General features: G+C 28.7%; 1 protein-coding gene across 1 annotated transcript; it reads right to left on the reverse strand.

Moving 5' to 3' along the window:
* Positions 1-5,322: 5,322 nt before the first annotated feature.
* LOC120081828 (cyclin-D1-1-like) lies at positions 5,323-8,610 on the reverse strand. The gene is made up of 6 exons (XM_039037002.1): positions 8,193-8,610; positions 7,834-7,920; positions 6,994-7,092; positions 6,719-6,920; positions 6,491-6,621; positions 5,323-6,402 (listed from the first exon to the last, which is right to left on the reverse strand). The coding sequence occupies exons 1-6, from the start codon at positions 8,436-8,438 to the stop codon at positions 6,166-6,168; spliced, it is 1,002 nt and encodes a 333-aa protein (XP_038892930.1). The 5' UTR covers positions 8,439-8,610; the 3' UTR covers positions 5,323-6,165.
* Positions 8,611-16,902: the final 8,292 nt, after the last annotated feature.

Genomic DNA, 16,902 nt, shown 5'->3' on the forward strand with positions numbered 1-16,902 from the left:
TTTATGTATCACGAAAAAAAAAAAAAAAAAAAAAAAAAAAAAAAGAAAGAAAAAAGAAGAACTAAATGATACCCACAGACGCTCCCTCGAGAAAATTAAATCCCACTATGTTTCTCTTTCTTTTCTTTTGATTTTATTTTTTCTCTTTTGGTGTCACCTTCATTCGCATCCAAAGTATGTAAATCCACATTATTATGATAAATCATTTGATTTTGGAACATAGTGTTACTATTTCTTTTTTACATCTTTTTCACAATATTTTCATACTTTTTTAAGAAATATTTAAATTATTAACTAAGTTCCAAACACAAAAACGAGATTGAATTCTAATTTAAAAAATTAGAAACGAGTTGTAGTTATCCACTAAATATTAATTCACAATAAACTAATAATAATTTATTTATGAATATGGTTTTATGTTAAAAGATTATATGATTATTATTTTGTAATATTATGTAATGTATAGGATAAATTGAAACTTTTGTCCTTAGAGGTTTTATGGTTTATAATTAGAATTTACTCCTATAGTTCGATAAAAGTTTCATCAATAGTTCCTATGATAGGGACTACTTAAAAGGATTTAACATACCATATGGACTATATATGAAGTTATATCAAATCATAGGAACTAAATTCTAAATTTTAAAGCCGTATGGACTAACTTTTAACTTTATCCAAATTATAGGGACCAAATTTGGAGTTTAATGTAATTTATAATAATTACATAATACATGTTTGAATATTTTTAGAAAAATTGAATTGAGTTTATAACATGACATAATATATTTTTAAATATTTTGATCTTTATTAATATAATTCTGCATTTTAAATTTTAAAATTCAAATTTTGGATACAATGAAAACATAAAAATGTTGTTTTTAGAATTTACACTATTTGGATAACAGAATCCAAAAACATTTTTCAGAAACATAATTGGAGTTGTTTGCCAAACACATATTCGCTGAACTCCATAAATCTGAAAACATAAAATAGAATCTGAATTGTGAACCAAACAAACCTCAGGCTTTAAAGACAATAAACAGCTAACAAATGTCCCATTTGATAAATATTTTGTTTTTTATTTTTAATTTTTGAAAATTAAGTCTACAAATACCTCTTTCACTTCTAAATTTCTTGTTTAGTTATATACTTTCTATCAGTGTAGTTTTGAAAACTAAAAAAAGCAATTTAGAAAATTGAAATTTGAAATTCAGCTAAGAATTCAATTTTTTTACTCAAGAAATATGAATCTCATTATAATAAATGAAAGGATATAGACTTAATTTCAAAAACAAAAAATGAGAAACTAGGCTAACCATTTCATTTTTCATTTTTTGTTTTTGAAAACTAAGCCCAAATTTCAATCTTAAGTAGTAGAGTTGAATTCTTAACCAAATTTTAAAAACAAAAACAAGTTTTTAAAAACTATTTTTTTTAGTTTTCAAAATTTGATTTGAATTTTTGAAACATACATCAAAACAAAAAATTTAGAGAATGGAAAAGGTGTTTATAAATTTAATTTTAAAAAATAAAATGATTGTCAAATGAAATCAATTATCAGATGAGGTGACATGCAACATGTAGATTTTAATTACATCTTAGTCCAAAAAATAAAGTGGAATGTATATTTTTTTTTTTAAAAAAAAAATATAATTCATAACAAGATGAGAGATATTATATTTTTTTAATAGAAAAAAAGAAGAAAAAGAAAAGTAAATAATGTGACATTCTCTTTTTGTAAGTGAACATGAAACAAACTTTTTTCCAGAGTTGCTTTTGCTTTTGTTTCTTTCTTCTTTTGCAATTGGAGATTGATGTTAAATAGTGGGAATGTCCCATGGCCTTCTCACTAGTGCTGTCTTGCTTTCAGCACATATAATTTGTTATATTTCACCAATAAATAATAATAATAATAATATCTCATGACATATTTGAAGAATTTTCAGACTTGAGAATCATTTTAGCTTTTCAACTATTTTAGGGGCCTATAAGCTTTTTTTGCTGCAAAACCCACAAATTAAAGTTATTATTATTATTATTAATTTTTATTTTTGCACAAGGACTAAACATTAGGGTACCCCCACTCAACCCACACAAAAAGTAGAGAATATACACAAATATATATATAGCAAAAACTATAGCTTTCAATGGATCAGAGGGCAAAAGAAATTTTGGCCTTTTTTTATTTGAATATTCTATTTATATATAAAAGAAAAACTTAGGATTCCTTTGCTTTAAAGTCCATTTTGTATTGAGAGAAAACACACATGCTATGCAAAAATCCAGTTGGCCTTGGCCTGCCTAAAGTCTTTCTTACCATTTAACAAAAAGGAGGCCAAAATATATCAAAAGGGATTTTGTTGGGACCTTACTTCAAACCTCCCTTCATGCATTTTCTTCCCCTAATTACTTACTAATACTATTCTATTTTTCTTATATTTTGAGATTATGTCATCTACTCTTTTTCCAATCTCCATTTTTTCTTTCTATTTCTACTCTTCCAATTAAAGCAATTATCCATTCCGTTTGTATCAATTTAATCTTCAAACTTTCTCATGTTAATCCATCTACATTTTTGTTTCTAATTTGTAGCTATTTTCACTTGATTCCATTTTAAATCCCCAAATAAGCCTTAACTTTGCTCATTAAGAGTAATGAGAGTGTTGCTCCCTATGACTAAAAAACATCATTTTCATATCTCATTAACTCCTCATAATCTCAAATCTCCCCAAATAAATATTATAATCTACCCATCCTATTTAGTATTTGAATCAAGCCTTCTACTACTACACTACTTAGAAAGTTAAAAATGAATAACTCAATTCTCTCTCAAGTTCATGGTCCGAGTTGGATACACATGGGACAATCTAATTGGTTGGAGTTTTCAAGAACTTTACTTGTNATAATGGGCCAATCATAGCTCCAGCTGCCAATGATCATAGTATACACATATTTTGATTGATTTACCAAACTTTGATCATATACTATATTTACTACTTGAGATGAAATAATGTGATATGATGGTTTAGGAAGCAATAGGGCAGTGACATAAAATCAAAAACTCAAATACATATTATAGGCTTCACTTTTCTTTAATCTTTACCCATCAAGTCTCCATCAAAACCCCCACGATTGGCGCTTTTAAATAATATGCTTCAATATGCCCTTTCCTTTCCTCCTATTTCTCATGTGACTCATTCTAGCATTTTATCAAACATCTTTTGACCATTTTTGGATTTGAGTTAGGCTTTTGGCTCCTAATAAAAAGATATTTTTAGGAAAAAATAATATGTTGTCTCATATCGGAAAAATTTTGAATCGCTAAAGGTGTTTATATACAAAGATTTATATATATGCTTCTAAGCTGTGATTGTACTGGAAATAAAAACTTTTCCCAGATGCATGTTATTCTCCACTTGTACCAATCAAAATAACAAACAAATCTCATTATCAATATATATTTCAAAATGGGTTTTTTTTTTTTTTTTTTCATTTTCCAAAAATACCCATTTAACTTTTGGTTGGTGTGGAGGAGATTATTGTATGTACGTATCTTTACAAAGACTTCGAGATTGGCTTGGGCTAGATAATATTAATTTACAATATGATGATTATTTAGCTTATGATCATAGGCCCACATATAATTTAATGGCTGCCTTTTTGGTAGAGAAAGATGGTGGCGTGGCTCAGCCTCTAATAGGTGTAGGGGATAGTCCAAATTCTAGTGGAACCCATCTTCTAATATTTTCTCATTTAATTGATTTGTGAAGTCGTTCTCAAATAAATGTAATTCAATACCGACCATCCGATGATATTAGAGATTTGTATAATGGGGATCCACAATATTTTAGTAAATGTATGAAGATTTTTTAAAAATTACTTAAAAGATGGATTGGATAGTGATGTGATCATTTAGAATTAATTATATATCCCAAAAAAACCAAAATTTAAAAGTGTTGTATTGTATGTAATTTTCTTATCGTCTTGTGAGTCTCTTTTGAAAGATGTCATCCATATTTGGTAGAGGAATAAGTGAATAAATTATCTGCAAATATATTAAATTAGATACTATTATTATAAAAGCACATAATATAAAGTTTTTTTAAAAAAATATAGTAAGAGACAAAAACTACATTAATTATTAAACAGCTGTGATAAACTCAATGATTCTATGTTTTTCAACCCATGTGTTATTTTAAATATACTCTTTTTTCTTGAACGTACAAATGAAGGAAGCATGGTGTGTTCCATTTTTTTCTGTGCAAATAGTTAGGAGTTAGGACAACATATTATTTAATATGAAATGATGCGATAAAAGTCTTTGGAATGGATGAATCAAAATATCAATCAAGACACCCATTAATAAATATTATTTTGACAAAATTGGCCAAGTGGTTGTAGAAATGGCTAAGTTTATACACGAATCAAACTCATCATAGAAAAGAAAAGGTACTCCATAACCAAAAGGCCTAGTTTCTGTCTTTGTGTATAAAAAAAAAAGGTACACGATTTCCCTATTTATTTAAGGATGATCAAATAAACTATTCAAATTCGTAGCCAACATGATGGTCCTACAAGATGACTAATCAATGGAATATCTTGGAATCTAGAAGTACTATCCAGTAATAGTTGTCACTATGGTTTTTTTTTTTTTTAAATAATTGCTATAAATAGCAGTTTATGACTAATAATTAAGTGTAACTTTTTTAAAAAATTTTAAATATAGCAAAATCTATTCGTGATAAATTTCTATTAAAAATATAATAAAGTTGTAAAATTCATTTCTTATTTGGCTCAAGAAATTTCTGAAGTCACTACTAAAAAAAGATCAATTTTATACTTATTCCATAGACTTTTATTATTAGATCTAAATTTTGTTATATTTGTCAATTTTTGTTGTACTATAATTGTTAATACTTTGAGGCTGCAACTACCTTTTTTTTTTTTCCATCTTTTCAGATTACAAATCAAATAAAAGAAGATGGAGCGTGGTCCTAGAAAGGAAGAGAGAGTGCCTAATTTTGGGTGGTGGATTTTAGCAAAGAAGGGGCCATAGTTATGGAAAATAATACATGATATGTCGGGTATCTAAGGCTAAATGACAATTTTCTGTGGTGTTTTTTGGCCTCCCCCACTCTGTTTTTTTTGTACACTACAACATCCTCCCACAGTTTATAATTAAGATGAAAACAGCCACGGCGGAGGTCATCACCGGTGGTTAGCTAATCGGAGGGGCCAGCCAGCTGGTTAGAGGGAGAGAGAGCCCATTCCCATATAATACATAATAAACACTATGATACTGAGAAGAAAAGCCAATTCACAAAGCTACCAAGTATTGATTATCAATCACATGTGATGGGCAGAGTCACACAGAGAAAGACAGAGAAATGAGTGAAAATTAATCACATTGATTGAAAAAAAAAAACAATACAACAAGCATTCAAAGGCCCCAAAGACCCTTTCTCTATACTTGGGATTTTTTCCCTAGCTGTAAAAATTAACTCACACAACTAAAAAAAACAGAGGCACTTCCTCCACTCATACACTACACAAACACAAGCAAAAGCATGCCCACGCACCAAAAAACGTGTGCACACACACAGCCACTCAAAGCTGTAAATTGGAGCCACCCCGTTTCTATTTATTTACTGCCCATCCATTGGGGAGCAACAAAATATAGTTGTTGAAGATGAGAAACTTTTGAATCAAAATCTCCTCTGACTTCAAACTTGGAACTTGAAACCATATGCCACTGCCCACTTGATGATTTTCTCAATAACTTTTTTCATAGTTCATAGGTCCCACTCCCACTGTTCAATGTAGAGTTTTAAATCCAAGTTTCCCCTTCAAACTTTTCTCTTTCACACTCCATATGGACTCCACTTATTCAACGCTCTGCCATTTCCCTCAAAATCAAACCAACCCCGCTTTCCCCTTTAGTTTCCCTTCCCATTGGGAATCTGCAAAAGCCATTAAATTAATGGCAATTGCCCACCAACAAGATCCAAAAATAAATAAAATTATTGAAATCTCACAGCTCACCTGAAAACTTTGAGATTTCATTACTCTATGTACTATAATTAACACGCACCATCCATTCTAGTTAAATGTTAACTTAACATCTAAACCCTCCCAAAAAATATGGAGGATTCTACTTTTTAACTCTCATTCTTCGGTGTTACCTTTATCATCATCATCTACCCAGAAATGGGTCTGGTTTAATTTTCTCCTTTTGTTTGGTGATGATGAAGATGAGGAAGAGGAAGAGTAAGAGGATAAGTCGCTGGATCTCATTCTAGTGCGGACTGTCACTCTAAACTGAGGTATGATTTTGGGGAAGTTTCTCCGGCTATTATCAAGCACAATCTCTTGCATTAAACGGTAGCAGCCGATGATATTTTCCTGCAAATATAAACATTCTTTCGAAATTGGCATCCTTTGGATATTATAAACACACACATCCTCGACGTAATCACAATCTGGTGCTTACTTTCCTTAGACCACTGCACCATGATTCAGCTTGTTCTGGATTGACAACAGACAAATTCTGGACTTCATTTGCTGCACAAAGCAAGGCGGCTGCCGCAATACACGATGGCCAGTACTCCAGAAATATTACCTCTGTGGACCATATAATAATAATACATAACTTTGATTCATCATCTATGTCTAAAAAAAGAAAAAACAGAGCCCAGTTTAGTATTTTTTGTTTATTTACCTCGGATATGTGACAGTATAATTTCTGTTGCTCTTGAGATAAGAAACCCAATGAAATCTCCAGATGGGTCAAGCTTGCAAGCAAAAAAAGCTATGAAATTGAACGGTGTTACTGAACGCAGCCGCCAATCCAATACTCTCAGCACTAATAATTCCATCCTGCATATTGTTCTGGGTTCAAATATATATTTTGCCCCTTCAACCTGAAAATGAAAAATAATCCATTATAATTCACCAAAAAATAGGAGCAAAATTTATGAGGCAATTCAAATCAACCTGAAGATCCAGTAATGCGGGAACAAGAGGTTCCTCCATTTTAGCAGCGAGTGAAAGACAAGCAACAGAGAGGAGTTGCAATGGCCACCCATTTGTTTGCTGAAGAAAAATTAACCAAACTAACTAACCATTAGGGGCTAATCATTTTCCAAATCCCAGTAATAAATCAACATCATTATCAAGCAAACAATAAATGCCACCGGTATTTTAGGTGAGAGTTTATTGGTGATTTTGTCATATCAAATTAGTTCATCCTATTCGTTACTTTGCCGGCACTGTGCACACACATTGCATGTGCCGCGACAGGAGAAACAAAAGTTTGTGAAAGGCATAATGAATATTAAATCGTACTTTCAGGACTTTAGCAATTCTATAACAAAGTGATGTGCACGATAAATATTTACTCATAATTTACTACTTATTATTTGATTAACCATTTCTCCAATTTCCAAAAAGTTCAAACTTTTTTTAAAAGGTCTTGAACGGTTGTTCAATCATAATTTATCACGTGACAAAGTTAAGTAAAATATACTATTTTAGTTATATTCACGTGAATACTTTATATTATTTTATTCTATTTTAGAAATAGTTAGATATTTTAAATTTGAAAATAAATTAATGCAGTCTTAATCTGAATACAGGAAATATATAATATACGTTATATACTAAATATTGCTAGAGTCTAGTGTAGTCATTTTCATGGTTTGAAAAAGTCAAATATAATTACTCCCATTAAATGTAACAAAAGAAGCAATGATCACTCGAATCGCTCAATAATCATCTTGAATCTTCAAAATAATTCATGCAAATGATATTTATTTTCTCTCGAAAGAATCTCACCGGCAAACGGCGTGAACTAAGAAAGCGATCCAAGTAGTTAACGGAGAGATACGCTGTTAACGGCTGAAAACCGTAATACGCTTGAACCTGCAAAAGATATATATCGCATAAATAACCGCCGTGTGCGACGGAGACGGAGATAAATAATTATAATATATCAAACGGATTCGCCGACGGCCACTGAGACGGACTCCGATTCGAGCGACTCGGATCTGACTCAGTACCAGTAATCGCCGACGGATTCTAGTGTGAGAATACAACCGCAATATTCGTCACGTGAAGAGTGGCATTTTGGTAATAAATGAAAAAGTTCTGACCGATTATGAAACAAATCGGAGAAGCACAGACGAAATCCGTACCTTAAGAATCCATGCAATAGAGTCTAATCTAGCGGCCGCATCAAGCGACGGAGATTGGAAGCGCGACAAACAGTCGTAATCGGGGACGAAGTGACTCTCATTCTTGATGAAGACGGAAATAGATTCCTCGACGCAAGCCGGAGAATCGAGGTCGGAAGAACACCCCGGCGACTCGCTGGAGAAGACGCCGGAAGAATCTTCCTGGCAGAGTAAATTAGAGAAGCAGTTGGAAATCGATACGGACATGATCGCCGCTTCTGATTCCTCATTCTATTGCCATCTTTCCGATGAGAGAAATCCAAGAGTAGCTGGAGAAGAGATCGGAAAAGTGGACGGAATATTTAACGCCGGTGTGATGTAAAGAAAAAGTGGTTTTGGTTGAAGTTGGGGCTTGGAGGCTTGCACTGCTTTGTCTTCATATATATGATGTTAATTTAATTGCGATATTATTTATTTTATTTTTCTTAATTTTATAATATTTGATATTTAAGAAATATAAATTAAAAAAAGTGCGGGAAACATTTTACCCCGGAAAACGGGTTCCGTTTATTGACAAGAATGTTTGAGCAATGGAGGACAGTTCCAAATTCCAAATCAGCCCCCAATTAAATAACGCCATGTCAATATTACTTGTTTTCTTCTTCTTCTTCTTATTATTATTATTTATTTTTGGAATCAAGGGACTATACTATAGCATAATTAACCTCTTACCAAATATGATTTTAATTGGGTTTATTATTCCAATTAAATACTTTAAGTAATTAAAAAAGGAATTCCAATATGTGAAAATCATTGAATATATTAATTATTATTTAGTGGTTTCGCTTTCTCACCCTTGAAAATATTTAATTTTCAGGCTGCTTGTAGATTATTGTTATTATTATTATTATTATTGTGATTATGATATTTCTTTGGTGACATGTACCATGTTGTTTGTACTATCCATTATCCAACCTCCACAAACGGAGATACCAAAAAGGAAATGAAGAAGACTGAATCCATGTAAGATTGAGGTGCTATTTTTATTTTTATTTTTCAAGCCAGGCACAAGTGATCAAACCAAAGAAAATAAAAGTTAACATAGGAGCCCCGACATTTCAAAAGAGAAAATCAAATCTCAGGTTTCGAATCAACTAGTTTAGCTCCAAGAGCTTCACCAAAAGAAAAATGATCAAACTGACCTCGTTTCTGACACTCTACAGCTTTGAAGGTCAGGCCCACTCTAACACCGCTAGCATTACACATAACACCAAACAGGTGTTAGAGGAAAAACTTTATAAATGGTTTCATATCGATAATTCAAAGTATCTCCAAATGAGAAACTCTAATTGTTTTTGTGCTTACCTGAGTTATACTTTCTATATTATCTAAGGCATTAGAGTTTACTCAACTCAACATCACATAATTGCAAGTACTTCCGTGCAGGCTAGCTCTAGGAATGGGAGAGCGCTCAAGGCCCGTATGCGAGTTTCCCATGTCAACAAATATAATGTATTGATGTTAAAAGAAAACGTTGTAGATTCATTTAATTGATTGAAATGATTAATATGCATTTAAGTCATATGTCTTGTTATAACTTATGATAAATCTAGTCTACCACCTAGATTTGGTCGTGTAATAAAACTATATTGTAAATCTCACCCGACAAGGAGGACAATTTAGAGAGTAGGAAAAAATTGAAAAATTGAAAATGAAGTAAGTGTGGCGTATAGTGAAGGGAAAATTATGAGAAGTTGAAAGGAAATGAGGTAGTAGCGTCAAGTGTGTGTGGGAAATAAAGAAGGGTTGGGTATGTGGGTGGAGACAAGGGGAAAAATGAAATTGATGAGCGCTGGGTGCGGGTGTCCGGTTGTGCTTTTGGTCGCTATATTCGTCCTTTTTCTTTCTAATGAATAAGGACATTACATTAGGAGCTTTGTCTGATGAATCAAAATGGGCTGGCATCTCTAAAATTTGAATCACAAAACCACAACAAATTGAATTAATATTATTGATAGTACACTTGTCTCCATCATTAGTCCTTTTATCACATCAAATTTGCCCAAATCATAACAACTCAAATTTGTGGCAAAATCTTATTTCATCTCTTTTTCAACCGAAAAAAAAAATTGAGTGATGTTTAAAGAAATTCAATTATTTTTAATATATATATATATATATATATATTTGTGTAAATGAAAGTTCTTATTCTAGATCTCTTCTATCTATTTTATCTCCAATGATAACAAGGTTTCGTTCTATATATTTTGCCTTCAGCGATACATCAATGACAATAATAAGTAGAGTTGGTTTTTTTTTCATCCTATAACGTTGACAGTTAGAAGAATTTTTTCAAACATCAAACGAACCAAGTTCAAAAGGCAAGAACGAGATAGTGTGAGGGAAAAAATAGAAAAAAAATCAGAGAAAAATAAGAAAGTGAACTAGAACGAGAACGAGAAAGAGAAAAAAATGTTTAAAAAAAAAAGTTTGGTGGCATGCTTTATTTTGAAAATTAATTTTTCAGAAAATATTTAAGTTATATGTATACAAAAATCCCAAACACACAAGATGCCCTCAGAAACATGTCTCCTTTGTTTCTGATTGGTAATTCCCATCTCGTGAATCTCTTCTACCCCCTTCCTTTTTTTATTAATCTTTCATTCCCATACTAACTTGTACTATTTCTTCTTTTTTTTCCTCAAATATTTATTGTTTTTTAAATTTATTTAAACAAGGACGATTTAAAAAAAAAATATCTATAATTCGTTATTAATATAATAATATAATATTTAAAAAAGGACATAAGATTAAAAGTTGTGAAGATAAATATGTTAAGGTTGCTCCAAAATACTACAAAGGTATTCATTTCATAAAATTACATATATTCATATAATTAAGAAATGAGTAATTGTGTGTTATAAATAGTAGTTAGTAGTAATATCGTTTAAAAAAAAGTAGTAGTATTTCATATTAAATAACGAAATTATATTATAGAACTACATCCAAAAGTCATTATATATAAATATGTGTATTTTCCTCCAAATATTTTTAAACATTTAATTTTTTTTATAATATATTCCTCATTTGTTTTTTTATGAAAAAAAAGTTTTTGAATTAATTCAAAATTTATCTAAATGACTCTAGAAACTATACCAAACACACTTTAAAATTATTAACATCTTAACAGAAAATTACTTCTTTAGTTTCTGAGTTTTGAATAATTGGTGTTTTTGGTCATTAAGTTTTCAAATTTTAATTTTTAGTCTCCAAGGGGGCATTTGGGGCAAGAAGTTGGTTATTATAATTCTAGGTTATTATAGTTGAGTTATACTAGTTTGTGAGTGTAGATTATTTTAGTTTGAATTATAATAATATGTGTTTGAGGTGTAAATTATTTTAACTTAAGAAGGAAATAATAAACATTGTAGCAAGGAATAAAAAAGTGATGAATATAAAATACTTAAAACGGTAGCAAATGAGGTTTTGAAATAGTATTGACTGTAGTTAATTGAAAAATACAAAATAGTATTTACTGTAGCATGAGATGGATATTATAGTCTTACGATAATCTTTATTTACCCCAAACACACCCAAGTCTTTTAGAATAGACGTGTCTGGTCCCTAAATATACAAAAATGTATATTTTCGGTCTACGAGTTTTTCAAAATAGGTTAAAAAGGTCTCTTATTTTTTTTTTATTATTTAAAATAATTATAAGACATTTGAAATTAGAAAATAATTTTTAAAGATTATTTATTTTCTCTAAATAATTTTCTAATTTTAAATGTCATATAAATATTAAAAATAACTTAAAAAACATTATTTCAAAGATATTTTAAACTATTCTTAGAAACTTTAGGGATTCAAAAGGTGCATTTTGAAAATTCAAGAATCAAATCCACTTATGTTTTTTAAAAAAATCAAGAACTAAAAAAGGTATATTTTTAAAATTCATGGACTAAACACAGCGTATCCTTTAAAAAATTTGATGGCTAAAAATGTAATATTTATTATTTCCAAAACGTGTCTATATATAGAAAACGTAGCTTTCTTTCAAGGTTTCTAGTACTTTCTTTCAAGGTACCACCTCCCTCGTGTTACATTACAAATTTATAATTTGCTAATAACAAATAATCCACATAGCACATTATGGTACCTTTAAAAGAAAAGGCACATTATTATGAGTACATACTTTTTTTTCTTTTTACAATATTATGAGTACACGTACGATAATATTTAAATATATAAATTTGGGTTTAAATCTCGGAGTGGTTTTGAATTTTTGAGGTTTGTTCCAATTTCGTTTTTCAATTTTTCTTATTTTATTTCTATTATATTCTCTTAACTTCAAAAAAACAACCATTTTGATCATCTTATTTTCTTTGATCAACTTTGATTAGGTAAATTAACGTATTTACATTTACACCACATATTTTCAGTAGCAAGTTTTGGACGACAAGTGATGATTATTTGGGTGAGAAAAAAAAAAAACCATATACAAAAAATATGGAACTTTTTGAAAACTTATCAACTAAAACAATTAATATTAAGTTTAGGGATGAAAATGATTACTTTTGAAATTTCCAGAATTTTTTTTCCTAATTTGACAGGAAAAATTTGTACTTTTCGATGCTTTAAAATCCAAAATGAGATACAAAATTAAAAGCATATGATCAAAGTAAGTTTAAAACAAATAATAATAATAATTAAAAAAAAAACCATCTAATTAACTTTTATCAATTTATTTAGTTGAGATACTTTAAATTTATTATCCAGTGATCTAAATGATTAATGTATTTATTTATATTGAAATATTATAACACTTTGATACAAATTTATTACAATCTTTAAAAAAATATTGAACATAAAGTAATATTGTGCAGAAAGAAAAATAATAATCTATATTATCTAAAAGAGGGTAAGGAGAGAAACATTTTATTTTCTTATTTGCCTTTTTTAGGAGTTGGTTACAGAGATTTTTTTAATATAATTTTACATTTAAATTATTAAAAAAAATTCCCTATTATTTTGCCATTATACTACTTAATTTTTCTTTTGGCCATTACACATTATTTTTTTAAAAAACATTTCCCTATCTTTTGGCGTGTTAAATGATAATATATATTTTTTAAAATCACATTTTTTTCTTTTATATCTCATGTCATGTTAATATAATTTGATTTAAAATAAATCTAAATATGAAATCTAAATTTTTTCTATAAATAACTAAATAAAATATTTTCATGGGTATCTCCTCTCACTTTTTTTTTTCAAGAATTTTGTCAATCCCTCTCCCCAACATTTTTGCTTCCATTTTTTTACGTAGAAATTGTAGAAATTTATTGTAGCATTCAAGTATATTTATTTATTTATTTTAATTTTGTTAATAGTAAAATCTTTTTTTCTTCTTTTTTAAGAAAAGTTTAATTTTTATACTTCTATCTCTCCCAGGTCTAGAAATAAAAATAAAAAATAAAAAAAATCTATATACCATCTAAATCTAAAATTAAAAGGAGATATGAAAAAAAGTTAAAAAAAAAAAAACACGATAAAACTCTTAATCTTGTTTAAAGGAAAAAAAATCACATTAAAAAAATAAGAATAAAAAATCTATTTATTATTTAAATATAATATGCTATTATATNATTAAATCATTAAGTAGAAATGTTCTCCCTCTTTTTAAATTGTAGTGATAATAGCTTTTTTTTTTAATTTATTTTATCTAAAAGTAAAAAATAATCTTTTATAAAAATCTAGATTTTGATTTTTGTTATGTACACAAATTCACATATTCTTCCTCATACATTGAAGAGGTGAAAAAGAAGCCCTTATTTTTTAGATTCGAGAAAATTTTTAAATGTTCAAGTAATTTAGGAGTCGGTAAAGTGACAGAAATTATTTTATACTTTTGTAGTATTTTTTTTTTTTTACTTTTTAATTTTTGTAAATGCATACCAATGAGTTGATTTATAATAAATTCATTATTTTTACATGCTTTTGTACTTTATCTTTTTTCTTTTCAAATATGTTATAAATACACAACAATTCATCTATGTGTAATTTTGAAACAAATATAATAGAAACATATTTTAATTTCTAATAAAAGTGATGAGTTGTTATCTTAAAGTTTTCTTATTATAAATGCAAATATTATTTGTTTGTATGTTCTTTTAAAATATAAAGAAAAAAGGAGTATTAAATAGAAGATTTTTATTTCAACTCATACATGTACATTTTATTTTCAATGTTATGAAATACATGCAACATACATCGTTCCGACTAGTAAAAACAAATATGAACAAGATGTTAATTTTTTTTTTAAGTACAAAAACACTTGAAACGATATTTTAAAATATAACGATTTAAATAGACAAAAACCAAAAGTATATAAGCACAAATAGAAATTTGAAAGCAGAAAAATATCATTCTGCCACTAAGTTGATTGTAAAATCAAGTCCAAATCTAACTTTTAAAAAGTATAGTTATTTGTATTTAGTATTTGTGTGCAATGTAATTATTGATGAGGAAATATCCCCTAACCATAGGATATGAATTAATTGAAAGGGCAAATAGATGAGGAGGCATAGCATAATATATGGCAACTTAGATATAATATATATGAATGGACTCATATTGGCTTTAAATTAAAATTCCCCAAAGTGGGAACATCACTTTCATTCTCACTGTTTTCTTCTTTTTATACTCCTTCAAAACTTGTATTATTTGCCACCCACGCACTCTCCTTCAAGATAAGATTGTTCATGTTATGTGGGCCTTTTTTCCATTCTCCTCCCAATATTTATTTTTCTCTCATTTTCCTCTTTCCTTTCCTTTTTCTTCATTAATTTTTTTTTTTTTTTTTTTTTTATCTATATGATAGTTTAATAATAGTTCGTCTCACCTTATTTTTGTTAACCCTCATTTTCAATTTTAAATTTAATTTAATACGCATTCGTTTAACTACTCAGTTCAAATAGTAGACCGTTATTTATTTACTTATTTTTAATGTATCAATATCTTTTGGTAAATGTTTAATCTATGTATGATAATAAAGGATCAATTAATTAATTGATTATAGAATACTAATTAATCTAAATTATCAACTAAAATATATTAATTATCTTATAATTTTCTTCATCAATTATGAATGTGAAGGAAGAATGATTAGAATGAATGAATTATTGGTTTATGAGTTCCTATATTGAAAATAAGATTAAGAAAGTTCATCAACTTTTATTTTATTATGTAATCTTATTATTACAGTAGATTCTACCATCTGATTTATAGATTCAATTGTAAAAGTTAATATTTGTTCAAGGAAATAGATTGAGGATTGAAGATTGAGGATTATCGGACTGTCAATCGAAGTAAGTAGGTTTCATACAAAATTCTAAATGGCTTTAAGAGTAAAAAATTTGATCTACACGTTTCCAACAATTTTAAGCAATGTTTTCTCTCTTTCGGTGTGTTTCAATAAAGGTCCACCCCCAATTGACTTTAGTTTAATTTTATCGACTCCTTAACGACTTCAAATCTTCAAATTGCTAGCAAGTGTTTGTCTTTTTGGGTAAGATTAGTAGGTGAGAATGCTCTAAACTCATTTCAAATTCAAATACGGTCCTTTAATTTTTCTTAAGTTTTTATGATAATAGACTTATGTGAGTATTCAAATTATGACCATCTTAGGTGCTACTAATGGATCATCATTCATTGAGTTATTGTAAGACGGTTAATTATTTGATTCGTTATACAAATATATATTTGCACTAATAATTTTCTATAAATACAATATTATTGTAGATTAAGATTTCTAATTAAGTTTTAAACTCTTTGTTTATAGTTCTAGACTGTTTTAGAGTGTTCGAACTAAGTTTTAAGGTTCTTGTCAAGGTAAGAACATCTCATTTGAGTATGATAAATATTTTGTACTATGTATTTTGTGTGTTATGTTTCGACTATATGACATGAATAAGACTTTTGTTGGAATAGTAGACGAAAAATGTAATGGCATGAATATTTTGAACATTTACCTCATTTGACTATTTTTTTCCCTTTAGAGTGGTGTGAGTATTCTTACTTTATGGAAGTAGGTTTTCATATCAATATTTTGAGCAGATTGATGTTTAATGAGTTGAGAAGATTGTGAACCTTAAGAATATATACTTTATGAATATTGTTATTATTGGTGACATTGATGTATTGAGTTGAGTTTTGAAATGAATGTTGTTTTGTTTACTAGGTATTGGATAGACCCATTAAAGCGAGGAAACCACCAAGTAAATTATTTATATGTATTTTTTTTTGTTTGGATAGTGCTAACACATTTTTTTTTTTTTTGCAACACTTATATAACATCCCGCGCCTTTTTATTTAATAATAATGTATTTTTTCCCTTTTCACTAATTATCCTTAGTGGAAGGGCAGGTTTGGAATTTTTGAATTTAAAGTATAAGTGCGAGGATTTAAGTGTTGGCGTGAAAATTATTCAAATTCTTTTCAATTGTCAAACTCAATTTGGAAATTTATGACAAGAATTTATTTTTCTTGGAAAAGGAAATAAATTTAAATGGTATAGAGTGGAATAAGGAAAGAAATAAAATAAGTTTATTTTATTTCCTTTTTAGTTTTTGTTTTATTATTATTTTTCTCTTTATATAAACAAAACTTAAAATCTTTTTCTTCAACCTCACCGCACGTGCCCCCCCCCTGAGAAAACCTAGCCGTCGAC

Source organism: Benincasa hispida, chromosome 7 (genome assembly GCF_009727055.1).
Source record: "Benincasa hispida cultivar B227 chromosome 7, ASM972705v1, whole genome shotgun sequence".
NCBI lineage: Eukaryota > Viridiplantae > Streptophyta > Magnoliopsida > Cucurbitales > Cucurbitaceae > Benincasa > Benincasa hispida.

Excerpts from the sequence above, each read along its gene's own strand:
- LOC120081828 (XM_039037002.1), bottom strand. The coding sequence starts at position 8,438 with ATGTCCGTATCGATTTCCAACTGCTTCTCTAATTTACTCTGCCAGGAA. Across the intron at positions 7,093-7,833 it reads TTAGTTCACGCCGTTTGCCG|CAAACAAATGGGTGGCCATT; the intron begins GTGAGATTCTTT and ends ATTTTTCTTCAG. Across the intron at positions 6,622-6,718 it reads TATACTGTCACATATCCGAG|AGGTAATATTTCTGGAGTAC; the intron begins GTAAATAAACAA and ends TATGGTCCACAG.